Here is a 17,448-nt window from a genome sequence, read left to right as displayed (position 1 = left end):
TGCTGAATTGGATAGTGTATATTGTGTTTGACTAAAAAATATAAGAAACGCGTATCTACGCTCGCTCTAAAAATGAGTTCTTCTAGTGAAGAAAATGATATTCTTAAGCTGACACCTACCGAAATTCAAGAGACAGTACAGGCAGTGGCTAGTAATTTGCTACCAGAGAAATCGCGGGCTAGTACTTATAGTTATGCAAATGTTTTCTTATTTCCTCGCAGTAGTCGTGAAAACCATTATGTAATGCCTCGGCCGGAAACGCTAAAGATGGACTCGTATTATTCGAGGGCCTCCACTAACGTGTCGGCCCTCGAACTCACTCGTCCATCTTTGAGCGGTTTTCCGTCCTCTCCTACAATGTACTATTCTATAATACCAATTTTTCGGGAGGTAAACGAAGACTAGGTAAACGTTTGTATGGCAAAGCGGTCGGGCGTCCACTATCCTCCTTCCCCCTTATTCATAAACGCGCTACAAACCTCGATTAGCTAATAATCGTTTGTCTTTATCTGTCATTTTGATTTATGTATTTGTAAGAAAGGGATAAACCATAATTTAACTAAATCAGCGTACCTTGTAGACGGCGGGGTGCAGCCGGGGCCTCGCCGTCCTCGCCAGCGCGCGCAGCGCGTCGGCGCCCGCGCCGGCCGCGATGCCGTACTCCAGCCCCGCGCCGCTCCCCACCAGCACCGTGCACGAGTACACCAGCAGCTCCAGCTCTGCAACACCACATACACTTTATCAATACCCCAAATCGAACATAATTCGTATAATAGGGACTAGGGGGTGCTCCCGGTACCAATTTTCTACAAACAGTACCACAACCCGCAGAATTCCCGGTTCTCGCCATACAAATTCAATACCGAGAGCGTTCCCTAATAGGGACCCACCCCCTCACACGGCGTTTTTTACTGGACAACGCTATAAAAATGATGACGCAACGCATTGTTTTTTTTTTCTGAGTTTCTATTTAAAAATTGGCGTAAAATGGCCCACAATGGCGTAACATGTGTGTTTGCGAAGTCTACAACGCCACTAATCATGTAGATTACTTCCTAGAAGTACTAAACATATTATAATGAGTTGCTTACTGCTATTCCTCCACAACGTCGGTATGATAGCGAGTTCTATAATGGACATCATAACGACCATGATGACGGCCGCTAGCACGGCACGGGGGATGTAGTAGAACGCATCAGTGAGTAACGTCACTGATAGTAGGACTAGTAGAACTGAACATATTAGTACATATTACTTACTGCTATTTCTCCACAGTGTCGGTATGATAGCGAGTTATATGAATGAATGAATGAATGAAAACGTTTATTTTCAGGCAACTATTGGCCCCTTCGAGCAACACCGGCTTCCGACACGTCGGAAGGGAGGGGCCCAAGCGATATCTCGCCGTACAAATCTTTCTGCCATTTTTCGCGGGGGGAAAGGTGCACACAGTCGCATTTCTCACACACTTACATACAAAATCCAATCTGTAATGACGACACAAATACATAGAAAATGACACACGTCAAAGACAAATCTTGCAAACCTCGATCTCTTTTTGTGTACGGACGAGTGACTAGTGTCACAATACGCACACTAACACATTTTCGTTAAAGTATGTCATTGTATTCTGAGAGATGTGAAGTCGGATTTGTCGCTCGACCGATCCGCAATTTGTACTGAGCGAGCAAAATCGATAAATCCAACAATTACTTGAGACTAAAATATAATAATTGTATTTAAATGTAATTTAACGTATGATATGTAAAAAAAAAATTACATGTGAAATGTAACACTTTCTTTTTGTAAATTTGATGTCCCCGACCTCTTTTTATAACAAAAAACCGAGCAAACAGGCATTTTTGTGCAGCAGTGTTCACGCTCGCGTCTGGACTCGGTCTAGTGAAAAATCCAAGTGCAACTAGTTTTATTACCCGCGCTAGATTAGATTGACGCGCTAATGTTGTACCTCGGCAGAGGGGAAATAGTGCGAATGCCGTCTCCCTTCCGTGTTGCTCGAAGATTGGCCCATAGATAAATACCTTAAAACTAGCATACATATTAATACAAAACATATCTTAAAACTAAAAATTCAATTATGGCTGCGATGTAGTTCGCAACTCCGCAGTGTCAGGGAGCCGGCCGCGAAACCGCCGAAACTTGACACCCTTCGGCCAAAACTCCTCCTTGGTGAAGGTCGCCAGATGTTCAGTCGGAACGCTCAGCACAAAAGAATTAAAATTCACACTGTGTCGAGATTCCAACTTCACGACCCTCAGGATGAATCCGGACTTGACTCGTACATACTTCACGATCTCCTCGACCTTCGTAAGGTAGTGTAATCGGGACACATACAGCAGCGTCGTCGGTGTTGCGGGACGCAGCAAATGGTTAGGTCCAGTCGGTGCGGTACCGCACTGATTCGGACGAGCTGACTTCTTTCTTCTCTCCACCTTCTTGAAGCCATCTCTGTCGCATCCCGACTCTTTAAGAGTCAGCTGTGACCGATCCTCGTGAACAGGTTCACGAAGGTATATAATGGACATCATAGCGACCATGATGACGGCCGCTACCACGGCGCGGGGGATGTAGTAGAACGCGTCAGTGAGTAACGTCACTGATAGTAGGACTAGTAGAACTAGAACTGAACATATTAGTACATATTACTTACTGCTATTTCTCCACAGTGTCGGTATGATAGCGAGTTCTATAATGGACATCATAGCGACCATGATGACGGCCGCTACCACGGCGCGGAGGATGTAGTAAAACGCGTCAGTGAGTAACGTCACTGATAGTAGGACTAGTAGAACTGAACATATTAGTACATATTACTTACTGCTATTTCTCCACAGTGTCGGTATGATAGCGAGTTCTATAATGGACATCATAGCGACCATGATGACGGCCGCTACCACGGCGCGGAGGATGTAGTAAAACGCGTCAGTGAGTAACGTCACTGATAGTAGGACTAGTAGAACTGAACATATTAGTACATATTACTTACTGCTATTTCTCCACAGTGTCGGTATGATAGCGAGTTCTATAATGGACATCATAGCGACCATGATGACGGCCGCTAACACGGCTCGAGGGATGTAGTAGAATGCATCAGTGAGTAACGTCACTGACAGTAAGACTAGTAGAGCTGAAAATAAAAAAAATGTATATTAATTCATAAAGTAATACCTACTAAAAAAATTCTTTGATTAGGGTCAATCGCCGGTCAGTAGGTACCTATATAATATTAAATAGAGAATTTTAGAAATCAAAAGGTTGTGTGAAATATTGCTCTATAAAGTATTTGGTGACATGGCCCGAATCGAATAGATTTTTTTCTTGTATCTATTTTTCTTTAAAATGTCACGAAAAAACGCGCATTTTGGTAAGAAAACTGATGAATGGAGTTACCACTCTTTCTTTATATTACTCTATGTACATAAATGAAGTAGGTAATCCAAGATGGCGACTGTTTGTTTTAATGTTGCCTTACCTTTGAACATGGAGCCAGCGGGTGTGACGACACCGCAAGCGTGATTCAGCGCTGTCCGTGTAAACGACCCGGTGGCCGGCATGGCCTGGCAGAACGAAGAGACTATGTTGCACGCACCAACGGCTAACATCTCTTGCGTGCCGTCGACGGGCTTGCTGCCAGCTGAAATAAAAAAAAATAACTAGACTAACTTCGCTGGGTCAATGACCTAAGGATCTTTATTTTATGAGCCTCTGACACAAGAGAAACCCATATCTAAAGCTCTAACTATAGCGACGTAAAAAGTACTTAGGACAAAAAAAGTAAGGAAAAGATATAACAATCGATATACGAAAAAAGTGTTTTTTAGACAATGTTTAAAAAAATCTTAAAAAAATAAGTATTCATTTCTTTCAAAATCCGGTAGACATTAATGGAGATAAAAGATTGAAGAACCGATAGCCGTTTGCCTTATAATTCTATCTAGTGTAAAAGTAGGAGATACGATTCAAAACTTGTCAAAAATCGATGAAGACCCCGGGTAGCCCTTAAATAACTTGCCTAGGGGCACGTGCGCCACTAACCTGGGATAACCGGTTAAACATGGAGTTATCATGGTAACAAGTACAATTTGACACTGGGTTAACGGTTTAACCGGTTAACCCCGGGTTAGTGGGATTGTGCAAGTGGCGCTCAGGCAAAGTACCAGGGTACTATGACTTACCGAAAGCCCTAGCTATAGCGATGCTCTCCAAGATGGCGACGAGCGGCATCACGAACCCCTCCGGGCCGAACACGACCAGCATGTCCGGGAAGGCGAGCGTCTGGTTGCCGACGGTTGTCGAGAACGGGGGAGGGGCGAAGTGTGGTAGGCCGCCTGTTATGGTACCTGAAATAGAATAATTCAAAATATGGAAAAAAATCATAAGACTTGGGTACAATTATTTCTACTTCGAAAAGAAATTAACGTAAGATCAATGTAGGTAAGACCGTCTTAGCTCTTTCAAACGCAAGAGTTATATAGAAGAGGCATCTCTCTTGCGTTCTAATATCTACTCCGCTTACAGAAGGTCCGTAGAGCAGAAGAAGTGAAGCTGTTCCTTTCTGACTATACCTGAGCGTAGTACGCAAGTATACAAATACAACAGAGCGGCTACCGCGAAAACCGAAATTCGCAAAATACGGGGATCTTTCTCTTTTACTCCAATGAAGGCGTAATTAGAGTGACAGAGAAAAATCCCCGCAATTTGCGAACTTCGATTTTCGCGGTTATAGCCCAGTTCTCGTTCTTGTTATATGACGGTTTACAGATCAAAAATTTCATATACCGGTCTTCACATTAATCATGTTCTTAATATTTACTTGATTAAGAAATATTAGAATATTGGAGATTTCCAATTCAAAATGTAGAAAACTATGGAGATTTACATGAATGGTTCTAAAATAACTAGTATGACCATATATTTTTTTTATGTCAATCTAGATTACGAACAAAAAAGTGTATCTTCAATGCAATTACATTTTAGTCAGACAGGTAACTTTGATGGCCCGTGTTGTCTAATAGAAAAACGTGAGAATTTGTGTTTGTGAAACAAGTCATTTATTTGTGACATCAACATACTAAGATTTATATACTAAGATAAGACAAAAGCATAAGCGTTTATCACGAAATTGAACCAACTCAGCATGATCTACCGTGGAGCCTATTGATGATGTCACGGCAGATATCACATAATTGACATTAAAAAAAAACTATTTTAAGTTCGATTAGTGAATAGAATCGGGCGTTACTTTGCGGAAATCCATATTAATCAAAACCCAAATATTACTTTGCTAATCCGCGAAAAGATAACGTGCTAGCCAATCAGTGCCCGTTATACTTACTTGCGTATTTTTTTCATGCAATTAATTGTTAGCATTGTGGCTCTGGGACTAAAGCATGACATACCAGTGAGTGCGAACGGCAGGGTTCCCTTCTTCGACAGCAGGTAGGCGAGCAGCGCGGCCGCGAACACCACCAGCGCGTTGCGCGCGCGCACCACGTGCACGCAGGCGCGCGCGGCACGCAGTCGCAACACACTTGAGCTAGAGTCTGTTGAAAGCTTTAACCGCTGGAACCAAAAAAATATCACTCTTATTTATTTCAGTTTCATAAGTACTGATTTTAATTATGTTTTTGATATTTGAGCCGTTTTTAGGGTTCCGTGCCCAAAGGGTAAAAATAGGACCCTATTACTAAGACTCCACTGTCCATCTATCTGTCTGTCTGTCCGTCTGCCTGTCACCAGGCTGCATCTCATGAACCATGATAGCTAGACAGATAAAATTTTCAAAGATGATGTATTTCTGTTTCCGCTATAACAACAAATACTAAAAAGTACGGGACCCTCGTACGTGACAGTCAGACTCGCACTTGTCCGGTTCTTTTATTTTGCTGACAGATTTTGATAAAATTTAGTAGTTTTGAACAGCTCCTCACTCTGGTCGGAATAAACATGAAATTTTAATTTGTGTTTTCGTAATTCAGTGAAAGTCATATTTGGAAGACATACGGCGATATTGCGCTTATGTCAACAGAATAGAGAACTCTATTTATATCCATCAAATTTTATCAAAATCTGTCAAAATTAAATTACATTTACAAATACTTATGTGTACAGTCGCCATCAGATATATCGGAGCGGCCAAGGTGTTCACAATATCTGAACAAGCACTCTAACGCCTTGACAATAGAGGCGTGCTCAGATATTTGTGAGCACCTTGGCCGCTCCGATATATATGATGGCGACTGTAGGAGTGTATAGTAATATATACTCGTAAAATTGTCTCAAAAACGGCAGAATTAAAAAGATAAAATAAGTACCTACTTAATAAACGACACCTACTTTCAACAGCAGCAGTAAAGCTATACAGGTGACACCTAAAACGGTGTCCCACAAATGTATCGTTTTTATATTCTTGAAGAAATTGATCACGGCCTCCAGAAACGTACTACCCGACGACCCTGAAATAAAAGCAAGCTTTTGAAATACCATGTTAATACTTGTAAGGCCCACTTGCACTATTCCACTAACCCGGGATTAAGCGGTTAAACCATTAACCTAGTGTCAAATTGTACTGGTAACCATGGTAAAGCCAGATTTAACCGATTAGCCCCGGGTTAGTGGAATGGTGCAAGTGGGCCTAACTGAGGCAAATGTTACAAATGAACTCAAAACAAAACGGCCGTTTTAACTTTGGACGCATAGATTGACGAATCCAGCAACATAAAAACTAGTTTGATGTATTCAGAAGGTGCTTAAATACAAAATACAGTACGTAGCGGCCCTCTTTTTTTTAAATATATTTCTTCCTTCTTCCTGGCGCTATCCCGGCATTTTGCCACAGCACATGGGAGCTAATCCCATGATTTGACGTAGGCACTAGTTATTACGAAAGCGACTGCCATCTGACCTTCCAACAAGAGGGGAAACTAGGCTTTATTGTGATTAGTCCGGTTTCCTCACGATGTTTTCCTTCACCGAAAAGCGACTGGAAAATATCAAATGATATTTCGTACATAAGTTCCGAAAAACTCATTGGTACGAGCCGGGGTTTGAACCCGCGACCTCCGGATTTTTTAAAATATATTTCGTTAAATTTAAATAATGACGATTATTTATCAGTGGCGCTAGTGTGCACGTTGTTGGGCTCTCAATACCTGTGAGCCGGAAGAGCGACTTGAGCTGCGCGGCCGCGATCTGCAGCGCGGCCGCCGCCGTGAACCCGCTGATCACCGGCTTGGAGATGAAATCCAACAGAAACCCTGGAAAATGTACGCATTATTCACAGACAAGACATCCACCACACTGAGCATAGTCGCGCTACCCCCTCTGCCACGCATACGGTAATTTTACTTCATGTTCAAGTCGAAAGTGTCTTTGTGTGACGTCCGTGTGTTTGAACGGACCAATCACGGCACGGCATCATCGGTTGCATGAAATAATTGCTCTAAACTCGGTCTAGAGGATTCCTAGTCTATGTCATAATTACGATTCTTAGAGACCGGAACCCTTGAACTAATTGAAACTTGAGTTTTCAAGGTTATTTCCGGAAAAATAGAAAATCTGACCCTAACTTTATCTCAAGTACCTAACTGTGTCATATTGCCACTTAGCGTCGTCATTAGTGAACACTCTAGTACCTGATGATAGACCTGGTAGACTAAGATAACGATGCAAATGACAATTATTAACAAATCCGTGGAGTAATGCGTTTCTACCTATCTATAAGTGGGCATGAGGGTGGCTCAGCTTTGGCGACATATTTGGCGAGCAGGGCCGCCATTATAGCCATCGGGCCGATGGTGACGTCCTTGCAGATGCCGAATATGGCGTACATGATGAACACTCACCTAACTGCAACGCCCCTAGCAGCATAATAACACATCCAGACAGGAACGAAGCCAGGTATGCGAACGCCTCGGCTTTGGCGACATATTTGGCGAGCAGGGCCGCCAGTATGGCCGCCGGGCCGACGGTGACGTCCTTACAGCTGCTGAATATGGCGTACACGAAGAACACTCACCTAACTGCAACGCCCCTAGCAGCATAATAACACATCCGGACAGGAACGAAGCCAGGTATGCAAACGCTTCGGCTTTGGCGACATATTTGGCGAGCAGGGCCGCCAGTATAGCCGTCGGGCCGACGGTGACGTCCTTGCAGCTGCCGAATATGCCGTATACGAGGCCGGGGAAGATGCTGGAGTATAGACCCACCTGGAATGTGATTTTTTAAATTAATCATTAGAATAATTATCGAAATCCTGCAATTTTCAATAGTCTAGTCTGGGATCGATATGAGCACAAATAAATAGTCCAGACAACTACTTATTAGTTGCCTATGTATCTACATTATATTTTATTATGTGATCAATGTGGCAATACCTACACAATTTTATTTATTGCTTTTATTCTACCACAGAAAAAATAAAAATCTTATTAAAACGTTTTCGGAAATAAAACTCTTCCTCTTTGAAAGTCGGTTAAAAATTTGTCCTATCATATTATTATGTCACCCGCACAATAAAAAAGAATCGGTTATCATCTTATAGAGACCCGACACTAGAATCTGTTGAGCGTCAGCGTCTAGTCGGCGTTATGGAAAACGTTGTCGCTGCGCATTGGCGCCAGCGTTGCGTCGAGCAGCAGCACTAGAGTTGACTAGACGCCGACGCTCGGGAAACGTTAGTGTGACGTCTCTCTTCTTTACCGAAATGATTCATTCATTCCTACCTGAGGCGGCAGTCCTGCTATTATGGCATAGGCGATTCCTTGAGGAATGGACGTCAGACCCACCGTCAAACCTGGAAGAATATAAAAATAATTAGTATTTTACTCGCTCTGACTCTGAACCGTATTAAAATATACTATTTCCATCCTATTGTAACCTAACAGTCGCCATCTATCTGTACTCACAGACACATTTATTCCAGATATCTAAGAAAATCGGGCTAAGTTAGCTCCGGCTTGCCAAATTGGTATGTTTGTTGCACCGCCATTGAATGATACAATAGGTATTTATCAGTAATTATTACAACACATAGTAGCATAGGTATGCACTGTATCTGTATAGTAAAACAGGGTTTAGTATGCATTTTACATAACAAGTTGGTATTCAGTATCCAATTATTGTATCCTGCGAACCATCCACTAAAACACTTTAAAATGAAATATCTCCATTCTAATTCTTGCAAGATAATGGACCTTAAAGACAGAAGCATAAGGCTTTATTTACATGTGATCATACAGAACACTTGTGGTGTATCAAATTATCGAAAAATTAAGTATGTTGGCACAGTAATGGAGAAATAAGTTCAAGTTAAACAACTTAGGACATACATCATAAATAGTGTTGCACTTGTTCAATGGGAACATGCAGAAACATTACCTAAATTAACTTAGGATAAAGTTAAATAAATAGAAATAAATTACGGAAATAACTCATGGACATAATTGAATGGACATAATTGAACGGACATAATAATGGAAGGGACTAAGCAATGGATCTAAAATGGTGGCACTATAGATCGGACAGATCTACGACAGACATACTCGTACCTATAGGTACTTATATGCCTAATTAGTAATTACCGTATATTGACATGTGTCTGCCACAAACATCTATGAAACAGATCTTACGGATAAGTGAGTAAGTTTGCTTTCCACTGAGGGGGAAATGGAAGGAGCTATACGGGAATCAACCAATAGCATCGGTTGTAGTCCACATCTCTTCTCCGCTCCACTGGATTGGTAATTCACTCACGTCTCCTCTCGTCGCCTAATGTGGCCCACAGATTACCAGTTCGCCGGACGATATCAGCCTGTCAGTTGTTCGGAACTGTCACCTTTTACGTTTAACTGACAGGCTGATATCGTCCGGCGAACTGGTAATCTGTGGCCACCTTAAGTGGAAAGGCAGCATAAGAATGCCCAATAGCAAAATCTAACATTTTCAGTAATAAGTATAGTATGTACAGACAGCAGCAGAAGTTGCTAAGCTGGCGAGGTGTTCAAAATTACCTTGACGCGCTCTTATTCTCATAACAATAAAGTCGCGTCAAGATTATTTTGGACATCTCGCCCACCTAGCAACTTATGCTGCTGACTGTTTCATTATTAATTTCAATAATAAAGGAAGTTACTACCACATTATTTTGTCATTGAAGCTTTTTTGTAGGTATTGTTAGTATCATATACCGACACGTTGTTTGAAATACAAGACGTAGAATGCAAACTCGCAACTAATGTGCTTTGCACTACGGAAATGTGTTGCAACAAACGCAGTCAAGGAACAAGTTGACACACCGTTTATTTACAGCAAAACGTATGATAAAAACCGGCCAAGTGCGAGTCAGACTCGCGCACGAAGGGTTTCGCCAAAAATGACAAAAAAATCACGTTTGTTGCAAGAGGGCCCCACTTAAATATTGGTTTTATTTTGTGTTTAGTATTTGTTGTTATAGCGGCAACAGAAATACTTCATCTGTGAAAATTACAACTGCTTAGCTATTCACGGTTCGAGTTACAGCCTGGGCCCTATTTCACCAACGTGACAAATGTCGCATTTGCCGACATCACTGTTACTGACGTCACAGACCTCTTTAGGCTACGGTAACCGCTTACCATCAGACGGGCGGTGTGGTAGTTTGCCACCAACATGTTAATTTAAAAAAAAACTCAACTATATCGCCAGTAAATAAGTATTTATTTTGCGAAGCTAATGACAATTGTCACAAGAAATACGACAATTGTCACGAAATTCCGACACAGAACTCATTTGCTGTCAAGAATTACCGAAAGTTCTTTGAAATCTTGTGACAATTGTCATCATTATCATCATAAACATCACAAGAGAAATACCTGTTTTATGCCGATATAATAAAGTTTATTTAAATAATACAATGATGGTGACAAACAGGAATACGGCCCGCCCGATGGTAAGCGATAACCGTAGCCCATGGATGCCTGTGACGTCAGCAACAATGAGACTTGTCGAATTGTCGCACCTGTCACGTTGGTGAAATAGGGGCCTGGTGGCAGACAGACGGACGGACAGCGGAGTCACAGTAATACCCATTTTTACCCTTTGGGTACGGAACACTAAAAATCACGTTAGTAAGATTACCTAAAATTCCGCAAATCCGCACATTCGTAGGTACAAGTCAAGAGTTATCTAAACCATTTTTAACTTAACACAAACAAAAATAATCTCAACAATTAATATTGACTTTAAGATAACTGAAGAGAGAAAATACTACTAATTAAATAAATGAAAGGCATACTCATTGTACCGGATTATTCAAATGTAAGTATTTGTCTGTAAGATGATCCGTGATAAAAGCTGTATAAGACTGCGCTGTAATCAGACCGTTGTCTGTTTGTTTAGTCTGTAGTAGAACAAGGGATATGGAATGTGATGAGATGATTCCGACTCGAGGTCAAAACATGTACCTATACTTAGGGCATACTGAAAATTCCTGGACTGGCCGCTTAGAAAAAATAAGTCGTCTCTTATATGGATGCTGATAAGCAATAATGTGTCATCCCACATTAATTTTTCAATAAGATGTCAATGTCAACTCAAAAAATTGACGCTTAAAGTTGACATTTCATTGAAAAATGGATGTGGGATGACACATTAGGGCCTCCCCACATCTGGCGTCTTTCGAGCGTCGGCGTCTGTCGGCGTCGGTCCAGCGCTATGGAAAATGACGTCGCTGCGCAGTTGCGTCGACGCTGCGTCGACGTTGCGTCGACGTCGGCCATAGAATTGTAGACGCCGACGCTCGAAAGACGCCCCCCCACATCTGGGGGGGGGGCCTTATTGCTTATCAGCATCCATATCAGAAACTTGCAGTATGGCCCACGTATAACTGATACTGATACTTGGGGAAGCTCCAGCCAGCAAATCCTGCAGCAAGGGCTAGGAAGAAGAGACTACGAGGGGGAGGCGTAGTTGAGGCAAAATACTGGGAGTCCGCATGACTGGTGATTCAGCCTAAGCGGCAGCGACTGGTGCACTATGTCAGCATTGTCAGCGTCACATCACACCGGCTTCGAGGTCAGCACATGTATGTTATTGAATTTAAACTGTGATTATTTAATAATTTATGTATTGTGCTGTGTTTATTTGTAGTTTTAGTATATAAGTTAGTTTATAGGTATTTATTGTAATGTGTTTGCTTGACATGTTTTTCTTTGTAAAATTTAAACTGTTGTGAGACATACTAACATTGAATAATTTTACGGTTTAGACTCACTTGTCTAAACCGAACAAAACAAGTGAACAAGTGAGACTAAACCGTAAAATTATTCAACATGTATGTCATACCCTTAGGAGGTTTATTCCACTCTTCGTAGTCTCTAGGAACTCGGGTCTTTTGAGTCAAAATTTTAAGAGTTCTATACGAGACTCTAAAAAAATCTTCAGCCTTTAAAGTCCCGACTAGTAGAGTCCTTTATTAATTCTTTTTAATTATTTTTTAACCGCAACTAAAAAAAAGACTTTCCTCCAAACCGCACAAAATAACCCGTTTTCTTAAATACTAACCCGCTATGAAGTCCCTGAACAAATATTCCGACTTGTAGTTCGGCAGCCATGTTGTGATGGGGACACGCCGCCGCCAAGACTCCAACCCGCACAGCTTCGACGCGGCGCGACGGACGCGACTCGGCCTAGCCGGTGCTTGCCCTGTGTATATAAAGTAGATTGTTTAACTGTATAATAAGAAGGATAAGAAAACTGTAAACAATTCAATGTAGAAAACAAAATTGGTAATCAATGTTTACTTGCTTGCTTTTGGGAAGTGAATTACTTTTAAGTTTCAACAGGCAACTATCCCAAACCGGTTTAGCATTTATAGAATGCTTAGACAAAAAAGTACAAAAAAACCGGGCAAGTGCGAGTCGGACTCGCGCACGAAGGGTTCCGTACCATAATGCAAAAAAAAACAAAAAAAAGCAAAAAAAAAACGGTCACCCATCCAAGTACTGACCCCTCCCGACGTTGCTTAACTTTGGTCAAAAATCACGTTTGTTGTATGGGAGCCCCATTTAAATCTTTATTTTATTCTGTTTTTAGTATTTGTTGTTATAGCGGCAACAGAAATACATCATCTGTGAAAATTTTCAACTGTCTAGCTATCACGGTTCGTGAGATACAGCCTGGTGACAGACAGACGGACGGACGGACGGACGGATGGACAGCGAAGTCTTAGTAATAGGGTCCCGTTTTACCCTTTGGGTACGGAACCCTAAAAGTACCTACTTACATTAACAGTCGAATTGAGAACCTGTTTTAGCAGTCGGCTTAAAAAATATAGGACATATATGTACTTAAGTAAGTACAGGTCTAGGTTTTAATTTATCTTAATTGCTCTCGGAAGTTACTTATACACACGAAACGACGCCCAGGACCGCGCAAAGTGGAGGAAAGCAAGTAGGAAAGCGGACCCTGGCAAACGCCGGGATAACGGTAGGTAGAAGAAGATCTCGAAAGTTATAAATACTATGATGTAATGATAAGTTCAATATTAAGAATAATGCGTCGTTGTTGACTTACCGGGAAAAGAATTGAGATATATATGGGTACCAAGTTCTAGCTCGCTTGGGATTAAAGTTCAGGATTTGTTTTGGTTTTTTTTTATAGGTACCAATAAACTATTTTTTTTAAATAAATACCTACGAGTATATAATATAGCGTATACGTAAAAACACGACGCATATTCTTAAGGGGCCCACTGATTAACAGTCCTCCGGACGGTATCGGCCTGTCAGTTATATTATAACAAAATTTTGACGGTTCCGAACAACTGACAGGCCGATACCGTCCGGCGGACTGTTAATCTGTGGGCCCCTTTAATATTGAACTGATGGGATATCATTAGTATCATTTCATCATAGTTGATATCGAGACTAAAATTTATTTTTGCTATTACAAATTCGTTAGACGCTTAGTATAAATAATAACTGTTTCTTGTAAAATAAAAGAATACAAATCGCAAAAAAAAACACTGTTCCTTTATCTCAGTCTTGTAACCACAAAATTGGCCATCTGGATGCCAAATTTCAACTTGCTAGGCCTATTGGTTTCAGCGGATCTGGAAGTGGGTTAGTTTTTAGGGTTCCGTACCCAAAGGGTAAAACGGGACCCTATTACTAAGACTTCGCTGTCCGTCCGTCCGTCCGTCCGTCCGTCCGTCCGTCTGTCACCAGGCTGTATCTCACGAACCGTGATAGCTAGACAGTTGAAATTTTCACAGATTATGTATTTCTGTTGTCGCTATAACAACAAATACTAAAAACAGAATAAAATAAAGATTTAAGTGGGGCTCCCATACAACAAACGTGATTTTTGACCAAAGTTAAGCAACGTCGGGCGGGGTCAGTACTTGGATGGGTGACCGTTTTGTTTTGCTTTTTTTTTTGTATTTTTGCATTGTGGTGCGGAACCCTTCGTGCGCGAGTCCGACTCGCACTTGCCCGGTTTTTTTGAAGATAGGTGAGTCAGTAGTACGCACGTGAGTCAGTCAATAAGTCCGTTTCGCTGTCCGTCCGTCTGTCACGGTTCGTGAGATACAGATCTCACGAACCGTGATAGCTAGACAGTTGAAATTTTCACAGATGATGTATTTCTGTTGCCGCTATAACAACAAATACTAAAAACAGAATAAAATAAAGATTTAAATGGGGCTCCCATACAACAAACGTGATTTTTGATCAAAGTTAAGCAACGTCGGGAGGGGTCAGTACTTGGATGGGTGACCGTTTTTTTTTTTGCTTTTTTTTGTTTTTTTTTTGCATTATGGTACGGAACCCTTCGTGCGCGAGTCCGACTCGCACTTGCCCGGTTTTTTTTCCTTCGTATTTTCTCAGAAACGTTGGTAATGTCATGCTTTATAGTTCAATCAATGTCAGTAAGTACTTATTGTACCGAGACTGACTGAAATAGCAAAACACGTAGGTATGTACGTAAGGTGTCGTGAAAATACGAAGGATAACAATATTATGCACTACATCTGTATACACATTACACATAGCTACTTCACATTTATACACTTAACAGTATGGGGTTCTTCAAAAAAGGAGTGTTATTAGCTACTCTCAGGTTTTGCTTGTGACACCCCTGATTTCGCAAGTGGTGATGGGCTGCGGAAACCGCTTAAAATTAGGCGCGCTATTAAGATTGTTTGCCACCATCGTAGTAGGTTATTGAAATTTACAAAATAGTATGTGTTAAAAAGCCAATATGAATTCAACAAAAATTGACCTACAACCATTTAAGAATATATATGTAAATGCTTTTAAAACTTGTCTTAAGTAGTTATTATTATTATTTTATCAACCTAAACATAGATATTAATATAAAAAATGCTTACCATTTCCAATAACCCCGGTCATAACGATCAAATTAAATATCAATTTACAAAAATATCACATTCGTATTAGGTACCACACGGCACGAGCACGTTAATTTGCACATTTAACTGACAAAATGTAGCCTTTATTCCACTGTAATAGGGTTTAAGAATGGTAAATTACGATGGTACGGCTCGGCGCGTGCGCCGACTTAGGGAGCCGGTCGCGTTGTGAGTTTGCGTTATCTAACACTTGTTTAATATTCTCGATAATGGATGATGATGATCAAATTGGAACGACTGATGCGGATGAGCATTAAAAATAAATTAACCGTAGTAAAAATATAAAAAGCTTTATCACACTGGGGCAGTAGTTCAACCAATCAATGCACAGGTTGTGAAAGAATAAAGTTATCTTAAAAATATAAAACAAATATAGTATAGTTTATAGTTTAATTCAGCGGTCGGCAACCAGCGGCCCGCGAACCTGCCTGGCTCTTTTGTATATAATATTGACAAATGACAATGTCTGATAGAGTCATAAATATTAACAAAGTGCGGCCCGCGTCCACTTTGTTAACTGCTATGTGGCCCTTGGCTGCTAAGGTTGCCGACCGCTGGTTTAATTGAACACATTGGGATGTTATCAACGTTACCAAAATGATGTAAGATTTCAAGAACATTTTGAATTTTTCGTGATATGAATTTATTGCAATTTCGTTTATCGAACACCAAAACTCCAAATCTATTCGAGTACAAGAATTTCATTGATGATATTTCGTCATACCAAATACCTAGAGCCATTCGAGTGTATCGTTTCTTTTATTATACCTACAAAGCTGATAAGTATATAAAATACCGGATTTATTTATATTCATTTGGCCTTGATCAACAAATTTGATGCAATCAAGGTCATAAATGCGTATGCAACGTAAAGAAATATAAAAATCGTACAAACAACTGTCACAAGGGATCTCTAACAATTCAGATGAAATTTGGTATGCAGGTAGTTTGAGACCCGTGGTTAAGACATAGGATAGTTTTTATCAATCAACAGTATCATTTCACGCAGACGAGTGGTGTAGTGCTGGTAATTAACTTTTTCTTCCGAAATGCTCGGGTTCCTATGATATCTAAAGTTGCGGTACAATAATATGTAAACGACTATATTACAGTACATAGTTACTCAAGATTTAATATTGGAGGAAAATAGTTACCACTAAGTGCTTTTAAGGTTTATAGGTAGGTATTATAGCACTATGACCATAAATCTACATAAATTAGACACTTTGTGTAGTGGTTCAAGAGTATCATTTCGGACAGGCATTTGACCGTTTTTAGGGTTCCGTACCCAAAGGGTAAAACGGGACCCTATTACTAAGACTTCGCTGTCCGTCCGTCTGTCCGTCTGTATGTCACCAGGCTGTATCTCACGAACCGTGATATCTAGACAGTTGAAATTTTCACAGATGATGTATTTCTGTTGCCGCTATAACAAAAAATACTAAAAACAGAATAAAATACAGATTTAAATGGGGCTCCCATACAACAAACGTGATTTATGACCAAAGTTAAGCAACGTCGGGCGTGGTCAGTACTTGGATGGGTGACCGTTTTCTTTTTGCATTTTTTCCGTTTTTTTTTTTGCTTTATGGTACGGAACCCTTCGTGCGCTAGTCCGACTCGCACTTGCCCGGTTTTTTAATTATTCGAGAATGGGATTGGAGTTTGGATTGCCTCTGTTTTTTCCATCAAATTCGTCTCGTGAGCCTAAGCCTGTATAGGTACTATTTAAGAGTAGACTGGAACCACGATAATTGGCATAGCAATATTAGCAATTATCTGTAATAAGCCAACGAACATACAACGAACACTTGTGTCTAGACTGTCAATCTAACTTAAGGCGCGTGCCGCCCATTACGTTGACAATACACGCAATCCGGAAAGCAGTTAATCATAGGCCTAATAATTAATCTTGGAGGTTCTTTTTAATTATTTAATTGCCTTTATCACTACGCAGAATTAAAAAACCAAATACGAATAAAGCTTATAATAAAACAATACTTTTAATCAAATAC

General features: G+C 40.7%; 1 protein-coding gene across 1 annotated transcript in view; it reads right to left on the bottom strand.

The window, feature by feature from the left end:
• The window catches only part of LOC134667549 (sodium-independent sulfate anion transporter-like), a 31,518-nt gene that overhangs the window by 6,419 nt on the left and 7,651 nt on the right, over window positions 1-17,448 (bottom strand). Inside the window, exons 2-11 of the mRNA XM_063524975.1 lie at window positions 12,565-12,705; window positions 8,748-8,818; window positions 8,039-8,231; window positions 7,173-7,277; window positions 6,358-6,476; window positions 5,421-5,583; window positions 4,197-4,361; window positions 3,494-3,655; window positions 1,092-1,232; window positions 574-719 (exon numbers count right to left, since the gene is read on the bottom strand). Of these exons, the coding sequence (XP_063381045.1) occupies window positions 574-719; window positions 1,092-1,232; window positions 3,494-3,655; window positions 4,197-4,361; window positions 5,421-5,583; window positions 6,358-6,476; window positions 7,173-7,277; window positions 8,039-8,231; window positions 8,748-8,818; window positions 12,565-12,705 (1,406 nt within the window). The remainder of the gene's footprint in view (window positions 1-573; window positions 720-1,091; window positions 1,233-3,493; window positions 3,656-4,196; window positions 4,362-5,420; window positions 5,584-6,357; window positions 6,477-7,172; window positions 7,278-8,038; window positions 8,232-8,747; window positions 8,819-12,564; window positions 12,706-17,448) is intronic.

The sequence above is a fragment of the Cydia fagiglandana genome, chromosome 9, assembly GCF_963556715.1.
Source record: "Cydia fagiglandana chromosome 9, ilCydFagi1.1, whole genome shotgun sequence".
NCBI lineage: Eukaryota > Metazoa > Arthropoda > Insecta > Lepidoptera > Tortricidae > Cydia > Cydia fagiglandana.
This window is presented reverse-complemented; position numbering and strand designations above follow the sequence as displayed.